Source organism: Chrysochloris asiatica, unplaced genomic scaffold (genome assembly GCF_000296735.1).
Source record: "Chrysochloris asiatica unplaced genomic scaffold, ChrAsi1.0 scaffold00091, whole genome shotgun sequence".
Classification (NCBI taxonomy): domain Eukaryota; kingdom Metazoa; phylum Chordata; class Mammalia; order Afrosoricida; family Chrysochloridae; genus Chrysochloris; species Chrysochloris asiatica.
In genome coordinates, this window is record NW_006408609.1 from 4,539,481 (window position 1) to 4,555,079 (window position 15,599).

Below are 15,599 nucleotides of genomic sequence, written 5' to 3' on the forward strand. Positions count from 1 at the left end.
TCCTTGGAAACACTATACAGGGTTGCTATTGGTCAGAACAGACTCGACGGCACTTCACAACAACAACAAAGTGACTTTGAAGTCCAGTGCGTTAACCCAGTAAAGCAGCGTATGTATGTGCAAACAAAAATTTAAATTTTTGTATTCATCAGTGCTTTGGTAGATATTTAGTTAAATTTAGTGAATATATGTGTGGTGCTTTTGGATAAGCACTGGACTGCTAAATGCTAGATTGGTGGTTCAGATCTACTAGCTGCTCCTTGGGAACCATACACAGGGTTGCTACACACATATATTATTATTGTTGTTAAATGCCGTTGAGTCATTTCCAACTCATAGTGACCCTGTATAGAGTTGCCAAGAAGCACCTGGTGAATTTGTACTGCTGACTTTGTCATTCAAACTGACCTTACAGTTCAACTATATATATATAAATATATATACACATACATACATACATAGACTTCATATATATCTATGAAGTCCCTGGGTGGGTTCATGGTTAATGTGCTTGACTTCTAAATGAAAGGTTGGAGGTATAAGCCTATGTAGCAGAGCCTTAAAAGAAAGGTCTAATGACCCACTTTCAAAAAACTCAGTCATTGAATCCTTGTGGAACACAGCTTTACTCTGACACATATGGGGCAGCCATGTGTCACAATGAACCCAGTGGCAACTGGTTGGCATGAACATATAAAATCTCATAATATGAAAACTTTGAAAAACAGCAAATTCTTGTTTTTCTATGGCTCACAAACCAAAATTAGAATAATTTATTAAACAAATTTTCTTTCAATTCTTCATTTTACAAGTAAATAAGAGACTATAGAAGAAAAATCTAATTATGACATATTGCAATAATTGTGAAATTGAATTCAAATGGAAAATGTCATGAAATCTATTTATATATAGGTCAAAAAGGCTAGTTCACAAAGATTATAAATATGAGGGGCTTAAAAATTTGTGGAAAAGGAAACGAAAAGATAATTGCAATTTCAATTCCCTGAAAAAATGGGTCTAAATCACCAGAGTATAACTGTTTCTTGAATTTTAGATTAATGTTCCAGTTTTTGTTTGCAATTAAACACCTATATAACATTCTAATAATTTCTTATAACTCTGTCCTTATTTTCTTATCTTTAAAATCATTACATACAGCCAAAGGGCATACAATTTCTTTCTTTCTCTCTTCCTCACTTCCTCCCTCGCTTCCTTTTCTTTTTTAACTGCCTACAATAGTAGCTTGTTGTATTTTAAATGACTTTGATCAATAAAGTAATTGAAAATCTCTGGCCAGAAGGATTTTTTTTGGTTTCAAAGGTGTTATAGGTGAAAGATGACCACAGGTTTCCATGACACAAAGGTCAAAGGTTAAATGAACACTTAGGGTTTCCAGTGATCTGTGAATAACTCTTTGGTGTTCACTAACTATGCATTATAAATCCTCAATAAACTATTCCTATAAGATCATGATGTGCCATTTATTGTCAATACAAATATGAACACATTTCTTCTTTCTATTCCGTTTAGATTTTATTAGTTCAATTCATAGACCTCTCATACTTTTCTAATTATCTGAGAGAACAAGACAAGATAGAAGAAAAGAAGGCATGAAAAACAATGCCAAAAGATTAATGAAAACATCATTTATAAAAATGTATGGCAACTCAAGTATATTGAAGCATCTTAGCTCAAACTATAATCAGTTAAGTTATTTCTCAACATAGTATCTTTCCTCACCATTAGCAATTTTTGCTTATATGAACACTTGAGTTAAAATTATTTTGAGAAAAAAGTACAAGTGCAAAAATAGCAACAGAAATATTACTATAGATAATCAAAGCTTACATCTTCAGCTAATGTGGTAAACTCACTGCTAGAGATAGGTACTTTCACACACAGATCTACACACATGTATACATATATACATCTGTATTGTCATGTATGGAATTAAGGAGCTCTGGTAGCGTATTGGTTACAAATCGGCCTGTGAACCGCAAGGTCAGCAGTTCTAAACTACCAGCTGTTCCATGGGAGAAAGATGAGGTCTTCCGCTCCCTTAAAGATTTACAGCCTCGGAATCCCTGTACAGGGTCACTACAAGTCGAAACCGATGACTCCAAGGCACTTAGCAACAACAACACCATTGTCATTGATAAGTGTTGTTGAGTCTGTTCCAATTCATAGGGACCCTGTATAGGGTTTCCAAGCAGCAGCTAGTGGATTTGAAGCACTGACTTTGTCTTTCAAACCGACCTTACGGTTCTATGAATTATTCTGTAGCACCACACCAGGACTCCACACATATATTACATACGTTATTGTTGGTGTTGTTAAGTGCTGTCACGTCAGTTCCGGCCCATAGCAACACTATATAGGAGCAGCTGGTGAGCTTGAACATATACAGATATTATATATGTATACATATTGAAATGTCTTTCCTTGCTGTCAAAATAAATAGCTTCTATAACCTTCATTTAATGGTGATTTCAATAGGATCTCGACTTTGTGATTGCTTTCTGAAGTAAAAATCAATATAGGAATTAATACCCAAGTCAGTCGAACCAAAATGTATAGCGACATCTGGGTCTTCAGAAGATTTAAATATACTTATTACTCTTTCAATTTTGACATCAGAAATTAAACTAGAATCACTACAATTTATGAGATTAAACAATTAACACACATTATGAAAAAAACCTTGTCATTTTCATTATATTAGACATAATCTGAGTATCCATCATATCAATATTTTATAAACAATATAATTCATAACAACTGATTTCTTTAAATTTATCAGTTGTTTTCTACAAATATTGCCTTTTCTATCACTTTGTCTTCATATGGAAATACTGTATAATCTATGTTTCATAAAGTATTATAAATTACTAGATTATAATAGTGATCTTAAGCATTTCATTTGAAATGTGTTGCCATATAATAAAATGAAAATGCTATCCTTCCAGAATATATTATGTGCCAATATAAGTATCTGGACATTTTTGCTGATAATAGAGCACAAAAGAACTTAAAAAGATTAGCAATAATCTTTACTCTTTAAAAGAAATACAGAGGCACAAAGGATCAAAGATCTTGCCCATCAAAAGGAAGATTTCTCATCACTGTTACCCTTGAACCTGACTTCCTCTTTCAGCTCCATAGCAGTAAATCTCTGCAGCATCAGCAGGTGCAGCTATTAACAACTCAATGTCCTCATAGCCAGTGTTTGTCTGTTCTATTTGTTCCCGTTCCTGACATGGCATTAAATCAAGCAATACAACTGATAGATATATATTTTTTAAAATACTGCCTTTCTATTAATTTTAAATCACCTTTTAATCTACATGTAAATCTGAACTGCATGAAAGTGCATAGGATTGTTAGCAGCAGAGAAAATAGAGAACCCAAGTGGTCACAAACCAAATCTCTAATACCATGCTCAGAAGACAGCATTAGGAGAAAAATAAAACAAAACAAAAAACTCACTTGCAAGGAAGTGTTCTTAATTTAAGACACCAAAGAATAGGAATTTAGTTAAATGTCAGAGATTCACAAAATAGCTAGCTGTCAATTATGACAAGTAAGCTCATCAATTTATGCAGAACCCTCAATGTCTTTAGACTTTTATTATACATGTATGTTTCTCAGTTAAGAAGCATAGTATGTATGTGCAAATTAAAATTTTGATTTTTGTATTCATCAGTGCTTTGGAAGATATTTAATTAAATTTAGTGAACATATGTGTGGCATTTTTGGACAAGCACTGGACTGCTAAATGCAAGGGTGGTGGTTCAAATCTACTAGCTACTCCTTGGTAACCATAGTCAGGGTTGCTATGAATCAGAACCGACTTCATATATGAGCAACTAATCAAAAACATATGCCTGTTTTTACTGATAATATTAAAGATGATACCTCTTCCTCCTTTAATAAAACTAAATTATTAATATCAATTTGAAGCAATCATGTCAGCATGTCTAAATAAAAATGTACAGCATACATTTTTATAAACTGACATTGTTATGCCATTTATTTTAAGTAATTCTTAAATAAGAATAAAATGAATTGTAATTTGTTTTTCTTCTTTAGGAAAATGAATAGTGTTGTATCAGGAAGAATTCGACACCAGTAAAAAATGGAGTCCTGGTGTGGCACTTTAGAATAAGCACTGGACTGCTCACCACAAGGTCAGCAGTTCAAACCCATCAGTCGCTCATTGGAAACTCTGTACAGGGTCGCTATGAGTCGGAGTCAACTCGACAACATATAACAACAACAAAATGCTATTTTTTCTAGATATAAACTTTGAAAATAAGCATTAACCCAAATGAATTAGTAAGGAGCTCTGGTAGCATAGTGGTTACGAATTGGGCTGTGAACCGCAAGGTCAGCAGTTCAAAACTACCAGCTGTTCCGCAAGAGAAAGATGAGGCTTTCTGCTCCCGTAAAGATTTACAGCCTAGGAAACACTGTACAGGGTCGCTATGAGTCGGAACCGACTCCACGGCACATAACCACCACCAAGTGAATTAGTAAGTCAAAACAATACACATGGTTATTGACTATGCTGAAATAAAACCAATATTTTCAAAATACAAATCCAAAGATAACAATAATATCGCACCATCTGTAACCTCCAGCTGAGCCTTTGCTAAAATGCTTCCGGCCACAGTCAGGGCCTGGCAGATGTAGTAACCCGCGTCTGAACGTTGAATGTTGGTAATAGTGAGATCTCCAGTTGGCGACACTGAGCATCTACTGTTGGGCTGCTGGGGCTGGTTAGGGAAAAGCAGATTCTGTGGAAGCAAACCCGATATCATTAGTACTTTTTCTCAACTCAGCAAGGAAAATATCACAGCTATTAAAATAATAGGAACGTGTTTGAAAAAAATAAATAAATAATCTAGAGTTTTTAAAATGTGGTACTAAAATGAGTAAATTTTAGTACCACATTTTAAACAGTGAATTCCATTGGGAAATGTTTTTCAAATCATGGAAAAATAACTTTCTCTAGGAAGCAAGTCTGATCTCGTAGAAGTAACAATCATCTGTAATTTCAAAAATGTGTCGTTATCATAACCACTTACATGTTCACTGGTGGTTGTTTTTTTGCTAGCTACTTCATATCTTCAGACTTGGTTTCCTCAACTGAAAAGTGGGCATTGATAATGCTTATATTATTCATGCCTTAAAAACATTATGAGGATCAGGATTATAATATGAACTATGTATTTACTTTATAACCTACAAAGTACTGAAGAACTCCAAATATATTTAATTTCTTCTGATTATTTGAAATACTTTTTGGGATCAACTGAATTTTTCCTAAAGGTGTTCAGAAATGTGTGATCGGGACTGACAGAGACAGCTGAATCTTCTTTTGTTATAAGCTTTCAGTAGGTCATAATAACTTTGAGTGTATTAGAAACAAATGCAATAGTGTAAACAAAATCAAACAAGTTATTGAAAATAAAATTAGACTGTAGAATGTTTCTTAAAATATACATGGTAAAAGAGATATGTATCTATGTGTATATATATATGTATGTGTATATATATATATACATGCTAAGCTTAAATAATTCAATAAAATAACTTTAAAAAGTTAGTTTACAAAACATCTCATAATAATATATACAGCCTAACTGTAAATCTTAAAGAGTTCTTATAAGAAAGCATGATGCTAACCTGGATGACCTACGTTATTTTACTGTTGTTCAATTAAGGAAAACATTTGGGTATAATAAATCATATTGAGTTATGTCTCCAAGTTGGATTATAAATAAGGACATATCAATTTTTATGTTGTATTTACTTACAAAAAAGAACATTATAACCCTCTGGGATCTGTTTCTCGATATAGTAATTAATTTTCCAAGTTTGTAATTAAACAGTTTCAATACGTTACAATCAGGAGGTAATAACATTCAATTAAAGGCACAAGACACATTTTCACCTTAAAATGTTTTTACCCTTGAAGTAATACCAATGGAAGAGGATAAAATAGGGTATTAACACTTTTCAATTACGCTAAATGACTTTAATCCTGCAAATGATGTCCTACTTTAATTAGAAGCTCTTCTCTTTATTGCAACATGATGGATGTCCACTTTATTAGATTCAAGTGTGACACTATAAACTCACTTTACATAAACATTACCATGTTATTAAACCCCTTCTAAATGAAGTGATGTTTGCTAGCATGTCAGGAATATAATTTCAAAAAGCTATTGCCCTCTTATGAAATTTGTGTTACTATATGAGTCTAGACATTTCCACACATATGAAGCATAATTTGAGAACAACCTAATTCTCCTGTGGAATCTAAATATATTACTGAAATAAACCATCTAAAAGAGAAGGGTCTACATTCTAAAGCCACTTGAAAATGATACAATAACTCAAATTGTGCTCTTTCCTACAATTAGCCATTAGAATACTAATTTACATAGCACTAGTACATCAGATGGGCTTAATTCACTCTGGGATCTCTTTCTCTACAATGTAATATCAGTCCACCTTCTAAATGATTCGTTGACATGGAAAATGGCATATGATTGAGGTTAACCCATCATCTTTATTCCCTGCTTGTATGACATAGGCAAAAGAAAATGCATTACAAGCAAAACCTAGGAACTCTACAGAGCTCTTCTTGCCTTGAAGTGCCTGGGTATCGTATTAGTGCTAATTGGCATTATCAGCACATATTGAGGCATATGGACCATTAAGTTCAGGCTCTTAACTCTTTGTACTGATGGGTAGTCATAGATCACTGTAAAAATTGGATACTGGAGACAGTAAGACCAATTTATTTTCACTAATATTCCAAATCTTGGTTTGAAATTTTACAATTTGATCTAACACTTCTCTTTTGTTCACATTCTTTCTCTCTTATGAGAGGGAGAAAGACGAAGAGAAGGACAAAAAAAACAAAACAAAACAAAAAAAACACACCTACTATTACAATCAAATAAAATGGTTGTTTTTAAGTGCCATAGAGTTGGTTCCAACCCATAGCGACCCTGTATAGGGTTTCCACAGAGCAACTGGTGAGCTTGAACCACTGACTTTGCAGTTCAAACGGCTTTGCAGTCTGGCACATTAACCCACAGCACCACACCAGGACTCCCAAATAAAATTTTCAGACTTTAAATTCTGGGTAGTCTTTAAGATTAATAATATCTCCGGAATATGTACCATTTTGTTACAAATAACAGGAAAAATATTTATTGCTATTTGGCCATTACTTGTTTCAAAATCATAAAACAGTGTGGCAGTTATGTGCCGTGGAGTTGGTTCCAACTCACAGCAACCCTGTACAAGGTTTCTGAAGATGTACATCTGTACAAGAGCCGAAAGCCTCATCTTTCATCTGCAGAACGGCTGGTAGTTTTGAACTTCTGACCTTGAGATTAGCAGCCCAACTGGTAACCACTACATTACCAGAGCTCCTTTAAATAACAATGTAGCATATTTTAAAATGATAAATGCATGTATTATCTTATATACAATATTTAGCTGTTTTTAGGAGATGTACAAGGAGCCCTAGTAACAAAGTGATTAAGTGCTTAGCTGCTAATGAAAATGTTGGTATTTCAAACTCACCTGTTATTCCACTGGTGAAAAGACCTGGCAATCTAGTCCCATAAAGATTACAGCCCAGAAAATCCTATGGATCAATTCTGCTTTGTTCTATAAGGTCAGTATGAGTCAGAATCAATTGAATGGCTGTAGTTTGGGTATGGTTTATAGATGTTGTTGTTGTTGTTGTTGTTGTTATGTGCTGTGGAGTCGGTTCCAACTCATAGTGACCCTGTACAGGGTTTCCGAGGCTGTAAATCTTTACGGGAGCAGAAACCCTCATCTTTCTCTCATAGAACAGCTGGTAGTTTCGAACTGCTGACCCTGAGGTTCGCAGCCCGATTTGTAACCACTACACTACCAGAGCTCCTTTATGGTTTATAGCTGTATCTCTGTAATAACAATGCATGTTTTCCTGAGATTTCACTCAACATAGGATTTAAAGTTCAAATTTGTAATAATGAAATTTCTTTACATTATTAATTTGTTAGGTCATAATGTGTAAACCACTTATATACATCTGATCTTTCTTGTGTAATTTTCATAACTCATATGAAATAAACTGTATTATCCATAAATGATAGACTAAGAAAGTTAGCTTTTGCAAGGTTAAACAACAGTACAAAGATTGTTCAGTTCAATTTTTTTTTTTTTAAAGTGAGAATACAGTTTTTACATTTACTCCTCTTTCAGTGAATAAGTGAGTGTATGTGTTTTTAAACTCATTTTAGAGTTTGGAATGCTTCTATCTCAAAACCATCTTTTAAAGTGAAAAGTCAAAGGGGTCTCATACTTTAGATTTACTAAATGAAAACATATACAACAAAATAAAACAAAACCTAGGAGAAAATGTTTGAAACAACTCTGATGTGAAATAAGGTAAGTCATTGACTATTGCTAAGCCTTATCTCGCCATCTCTGCCTCCACCTCCCACAAAGCAAAGGGTGTGTGAATCAAACAAAGAGAGTTGAGGAAAGGGGGAAAGAGCATTTATGTATCTGGACTGTGATGTTAAAACTGCTAGCTTGGGTGGTACAAGAATGTATAGAATTTTAATCCAATTAGAGACAATGATGAGGGAAGCTTCCCCAGTGTCTCTTTAGTCAGATAGATGATTTTTTTATAAGCAGGTTCCTGGTGGTGGTGGTGGTGTGTGCCATGGAGTCGGTTCCGACTCATAGCCACCTTGAATAGGGTTTCCAAGGCTGTAAATTTTTACAGGAGCAGAAAGCCTCATCTGTTTCCCGTGGAACGGCTAGAAGTTTTGAACTGCTAACCTTGAGTTTAGCAGCCTGACTAGTTACCACAACGCTACCAAGCAAGTTCTTAATACAGACTAAATATGTCATATCTTTCTTAAAAGTATTAGATTTCTTGAGACTTTTAACAATAGACTTCATTGTTCTAGAATTTTAACTAATAGCAGAGGGTGCTGAAGAGGGGATTATCGGTGTGAGAACTACGTGCATTTTTGGGAATGGTTCTGGAGAGTTTAGAAGAAGAATCTCTCTAGCTCCTTCAGGTGTGCACAGAATACATTCTTAAACAAAGAATAGAATTTCTCTTCTGGCTTAAACTGCGAATTCCACTCAGAAATTAGATGCTAAGCATTGATCCTACCACAGACCCAAGACTTGAATGGAAAAAAGTAGTGTATACAGTTAACTTTTAGTAGAGACTCAGAGAGACCATGTTGCCCAGAACATGCTCTGGAGAGGGCAAACCAGGGTACAGCAAAGAAAATACAGGTGGTTCTTATTGTATACCTGTTGTTGTCAAGTTGCAACTCATGTTGACTCTATATCCAGTGTAGAACTGCCCCATTGGTGTCCTGAACTTTACATCGAGTTCCTGGGTTGGTTCATACCAATGGCTTTTGCGTTAGCCATGGATCACCACACCACCGTTCTTATGGTCTTGCATATACTGTATTAGACCTGGTGTGACACCGTAGGATAACCACTGGACTACTAACTGCAAGATCGGTCATTCAAATCTACCAACCACTCTTCAGTGAGTCAAAACTGACTTGACAGTATTAACAACAGCAACCACAGTATAAGGTAATTCAGAAAGGATTATGGAAGATAATTATTTCATCTACTCTTAAATAAAAGCATGCTTAAATTAATAAGGATAAAAATATGTATAACTATAATGCTATACGAGTGTATTATAACCATGTTTCTAGGCCAGTTAATCAAGGAAATATTTTTTTTTAATACTTCCCACATAGGAGGCACTGTACTAAGCACCTTATTTATATGAATTTACTTTATCATCACAATGTAGCTAAATATAAAATAGCAAAATGATTTTCCTGTTTGGAGTTTTTAAATAGCTACAGTTGTATTGATTGGATTTTTAAAGAAAATATAGTAGCAATGTGTTCTTTCTAGTTTAGTAAGAACCAGACTTATAAAATTTACATAGCAAATACAGAACATTATATCAGAACAGCTGACTGCCACTTATTTCAGAACCCACTGGCCTCTTTTTTAGAAATTTAATAAATTCATCGTTGATAACAAGATTTTCTAGGCAAACTTTGAGCATTACCAGAGACAGGGGAGTTCAGAGATTTCAGAAAAGCAGTCAAGCCTCCACTCACCTGGCTGCCTTCTTTCTGCCAAAAAACAGCTGGCTGTGGGTTTCCTTTAGTTTCACAGGGAAATGTCACTGTTCGACCTTGAGCAACAATCTGATCTCTTGGCCTAACCACAAACTGTGGAGGAGCTATAATTTAAAAGGAAACAAAGTGTGTAAATATCAGCCCCTGACAAAGAAAAAGATACCAAAGAGAAAACCTGGTATTAGGTGGATAGCTCAATGCTAGGCAGAGGATACAGGTTTTCACTTATATTTTCACATTATTCAAAATGCAAACAGGAAAGGGGGAAACAGCTCTCTAACAGATAAGAGAAAATAAGGTATTAATAGATACTTTTAAATGTATCCTGTAGTCCATATACTTATATAAAATAGTCTTTAATGGCATTTTAATATTTTTAATGAAAAAGAGATTGTTTCCATTTTTGGTCCAGTCCTTTAAATAAAGGTAGAAAATAAGCACTACTTTATGTAACCATTTTCTTGCTCTGAAAACAATCTATCGACAAACATTGATAATTTTCAGAGTGTGGATACTCTTTTAGCACAGTGATTTAAGCACTGGGCTGATTAACTGAAAGGTCGGTGGTTCAAACACACCAGCTCTCTGTGGAAGAAAGATGTGGCAGTTGGCATCCATAAAGATTTACAGTCTCAGTGTCCTATAGTATCACTAGGAGTTAGAATCAACTAAACAGTAGTGGGGTTTTTTGTTTTTGTACTAGGATCTGGAGTATACCAAAAGGCATAAAATATCCCTAGGAGTCCTGGTGTGGCACTGCAGGTTAATGCGCTAGACTACACGGTCAGTTTGAAGCTCATAGTTGTGGTTCCAGCTCACCAGCTGCTCCTCGGAAACCCTATCCAGGGTCGTTATGAGTCGGAACTGACTCAACAGCACTTAATAACAACAACAACAAGATTGTATAGGTGAAGAGAATGAGATCTAATCACAAGTAACTTTAATAGAAATTGTGTGGAGGGAATGAGAAATGAAAATATTAACAAAGTTCAAATTAGGGTTTATTGATAAAGAGACAGAAGACTGTCAAAGATATGGCCAGTAGACAGTATAACTTTCAATATAACTTAAAGTTATTACAAGTATATATTCTTTCTGGTACAAAAACTAACTCTTGTTAAAAACTCCATGTTTACTCCATGACATTTGTATCATCTGTTTTCACTTTAACTAGTTGCTTATGTTAGAAAACTAAGGCCAAGAAAAGACTTTAAGATCAGCTTTAATTTTTAGAACCTGGTGTACCTGGCATCATTCCAAAATTTAAGAGTGGTTTGAACTTTAAAGAACTCAAAGAATAAGCAGTGTCCAGTAAAGGCCTTCCTACTGAATTCTCTCAGTCCTACAGAACCACTAATTGCAGGTCCAAGGATGGAGTAAACGAAAGGTAACCCTAAACACACAATCAATTAATCACTCATTCTTATAAGAATGATAGCATTGAAAAAATAAGGTGTTTCCCCCCCCCCAAAAAAAACAAAACAATTCACTGTGTTTTGTAGTGACTTATTATTATTATTTTTTTTAGTGTTCTATTTATACTGTCTCCTAATTCAACACATAAACCCAAGGGCAGTAGAGATAAATCTACTAAGAGAAAGTTTCTTCTATAACTATAGATAACAGAAGATTCATTCTAACAGCATGTTGAACTCAGATTTATGGATCTATTCGAACAGAGTGTGGTTTATGTTGCCCTACACTTTAGGAGATTACTTGCTTCTTACAGTCTTCTTGTTATTTTATACTATTCCACTGAATCAGCAGATACATTGATTTTTTTCCTCTTGGTTTCTAATAGGAATGATAGTTTAAATCAATGTTGCAAAATTACTTCTGAAGAATGATAACAACAACAAAACTCTTAAAACACTGCCACATCTGTTTCACAGGAGAGAGATTTAAAACCACCAAGTATATGTCACCAAAACAAAAAAAGCAACTAAAGACATTTTTAAGGTCAGCCTTCATCATCTGTATTACTCTAAAAAATATGTTTAGAAAAAATTTAAGAGTGGTATGATACGTTCCTTCTTTATAATTCTAAGAAAGAAATTTATAGTACCCATAGGGACATTAGCTAAAGGAAAACCACTGAGTAATTTACCTTGTATTTCTGTCAAAACTAGTCAATTTAGAAAAAAAAAGAGATTAATTTGAAAACCTTTAATAAAAGTCCCATATTCAATTTATGAGTTTATTTGTACTGTTTTGACCAGAAAATTTTTCAATTGTTTCACATACCTACTTAGTAAAAAACATAGGGACCCACATATTCTACAAAGTCTTTCTGCATACAAATTTTAAAATGTAACAACTGATTGTTGATGTTATTGTTAAGTGTCATAGAGTCAGTACAGACTCATATGGACCCTGGATAGGGTTTCTAAGGAGCAGCAGGTAAACTTGAACTGTTGACATTCCAGTTCAAACTGACCTTGCAGCCCAGCACATTTAACTCACAGTGCCACATAAATATCATTAAAATCATCAGATTAAACATCAAAGTAACAAAAGCACATTTTATAGGTTTATAAAATTCTTCAAACTGTTTCTTTGTATAGATATATGATGTTGTTGTTGTTAAGTGCCTTTGACTCAGTTCGAACCCATAGCGACCATGTATAGGATTTCCAAGGAGCAGCTGGTGAGCTTGAACTATCCACTTTGTGGTTCAAACTGACTGACTTTGCAGTCATTAACCCAAAGCGCCAAAATAGGACTCTGTACATATGTATACGAATATAAATATATAGAGATAGGTGTTGTTGTTAAGTGCGGTCATGTTGACCAATTCATAGTGACCCTGTATAGGGTTTCTGAGGCTTGCTGGTGAGCTTTATAATGACTGAAAAAAGGGCAGATGCTTGGCTGGGAACCATAGTAAATTAATGCAAAAATATTTATTTGACAACTGCTGTTTACTATAGTAGTGAAATTTCATCAGAACTCTTAAAAGACAAAGAAATTTTGTAATATCCCAATGTTATATTTAGGAGCTCTGGTAGCCTAGTGGTTACGAATAGAGCTGTGAACCTCAAGGTCGGCAGTTCGAAACTACCAGCTGTTCTGTGGGAGAAAGATGAGGCTTTCTGCTCCCGTAAAGATTTACAGCCTCGGAAACCCTGTGCAGGGTCACCATGAGTCGGAACTGACTCCACAGCACACAACAACAACAACAATGTAATATTTACTATGGAAAAGATCTTATAAAAAGCCAGGAAATCATAATTTCTAGAGCTTTTGACCAATATTGAATATTTCTAAATGCCACTTACAAACAGCTATCAGCACTAGTGCTAAGTGATAGGATATACTTTTATGTGATGTACTGATATTACACTTTCATTACAAGTTTTTATAAATGTACTCTCCTCCCAATGCACCAGATAGCACCTTGTCACCAGAGCTTAAGTCACAGGGATCCCACTGAAACCAGAGTTGCCTTAATTTTTAAAATTAAAATTATCCTAATTAAGCGAAAGGTTTCAAGACTATTCAAGTATCCAAGAATGGACAGCTTTTCTATTGTCACCTGCATGTTGATGACCAAAATAATTTGCCTGAATCAGTTCCACTTCTGTTGCCTCCCTCTCTGCCCAAGATCTATATTGCAATCTTCTGTGAAGGGGTACTTGATGAAGAAATTTATTTCAGGGAGGTGTTTAAATGAAAAACTGCATCAATAATTCTTTGACTAATACTTTGCAGCTTCAGTATTTCTACCAGGTGATAGTGAAAATGCTCTGAGTAGAGAGTTTTTGGCTGATGGCACACACGGAAGTGGCATACACAGAGAAATGACATTTTATCAAGAAAGCACAATAGGACACAGTGCACTGTACAGAAATGGAATTTCTATGGTGGCTTTCATATATATATACACACACACACACAATTAATTCCTCAAAATGGCAATTCAAAACACACATTTAAATCCAATGCGAATTAAAGAGGTTGAGTTATAAATTCCAGTTATAAACTAGTTAAAGAAATGGCAAATCTCTTATATATTTCTAAGACAGATGCCCATGAATCCATATTTATAACCTCTATAAATCTGGAAAGTATTAAACAAATCTTTTGTAACTATGATGTTACACGCTACTTGCCTAATTTGTCAAGTGATTATACCTTATTGCTTCAGCTATAACAAGAAATGAGCTGAAGTAAACACAGTGGCACAATTCGGTGTTTAATCGACTTGCAAGTTAAAAACAACAGCTCTATAAAGAAAAGTATGTTGTGCAATTTCCAGAGATGTAGACCCGAGTATAAAAAGGTCAATTAAGATTAGAGGTCTGGGACAGTTCTCTTGAAATTGTGTTTTGAGAATTTAAATACAATGCACAGTAAATTAGATTTGATTCCTGCTAAATTATGCTTTGATACTGCATTCAGCCCAAGCTGGCTTCAATCAAAGTCGAGCTACAGTTCTGTTATGCTAATACCCGCTGGTGAGAGTGAGTGGGTGATATGGAAATCAGATGGTTGAACATGAGTAGGAAGCATAGGCCATGCATGAGCTGGGCTTTGAGATGAGGGGATGGGGACCCTAAAGGTTAATCACATCATGTTCAGAGTTGTTTTTACAGGAAAATATGACTTTCTATGGCAGGCATTAACATGAGATAGTCATGCAGCAGTTATGTACATTAATATGTTACACGGGTGGTTACGGGGACACTCAGCTGCTCTCTTTCTTTAGGAATCATTTCACGCCTGAGTGAATAAACTTTTTTCTTCTGTAATAATAAATTCTTTGAACTTTGTGCCTTAAACTCAAGTAGAAATTTTTCTTGTTTGCTTTTCAATATTATTTACTTCTTAAATTCTTAAAAATTCTATAAGCAAATTTAAAAAGCAATCTGCATTCATCTGCTTGTATTACAGGTCTGCTGATTCACAAACTGTCTAATACAACAATAACAGTAATTAACATTAATTGAATGCTTATTAAGTGCCAAGTACTGTGCTAAGTCATCCATAGGCATTACCACAATATTTGAAGTGACAGTTTCCACTTAAAACCAAACAGCTACCACTCATCTGTCAGTTTGTCGTACTGTAGTGGCTTGTGAGTTGCTATGATTCTGAAAGCTACACCACCAGTATTTTAAATATCAGCAGGATCACCCATGGTGGACAGGTTTCAGATGAGCTTCCAGACAAAGACAGACCAGGAAGAAAGAGTGACGAACTCCCTCCGAATCTTTAGTCACTGAAAACCTTATGAATAGCAGGGAATAACAGTCAGATATAGTGCCGGAAAATCAGTCCCTCAGGTTGGAAGGCACTCAAAATGAGACTGGGGAAGAGCTGCCTCCTCAAATTAGAGTTGGCAATGATAAAGCGAATGGAGTAAAGCTCGTGGAAGAAAAGCCC

At 34.9% G+C, this 15,599-nt stretch overlaps 1 protein-coding gene across 1 annotated transcript in view; it reads right to left on the minus strand.

Moving 5' to 3' along the window:
• The window catches only part of ROBO2 (roundabout, axon guidance receptor, homolog 2 (Drosophila)), a gene marked incomplete at its 5' end in the record, with an annotated part of 881,870 nt that overhangs the window by 128,454 nt on the left and 737,817 nt on the right, over nucleotides 1-15,599 (minus strand). The window contains 2 exons of the mRNA XM_006866447.1: nucleotides 4,625-4,796; nucleotides 10,194-10,318. Coding sequence (XP_006866509.1) covers nucleotides 4,625-4,796; nucleotides 10,194-10,318 — 297 coding nt within the window. The remainder of the gene's footprint in view (nucleotides 1-4,624; nucleotides 4,797-10,193; nucleotides 10,319-15,599) is intronic.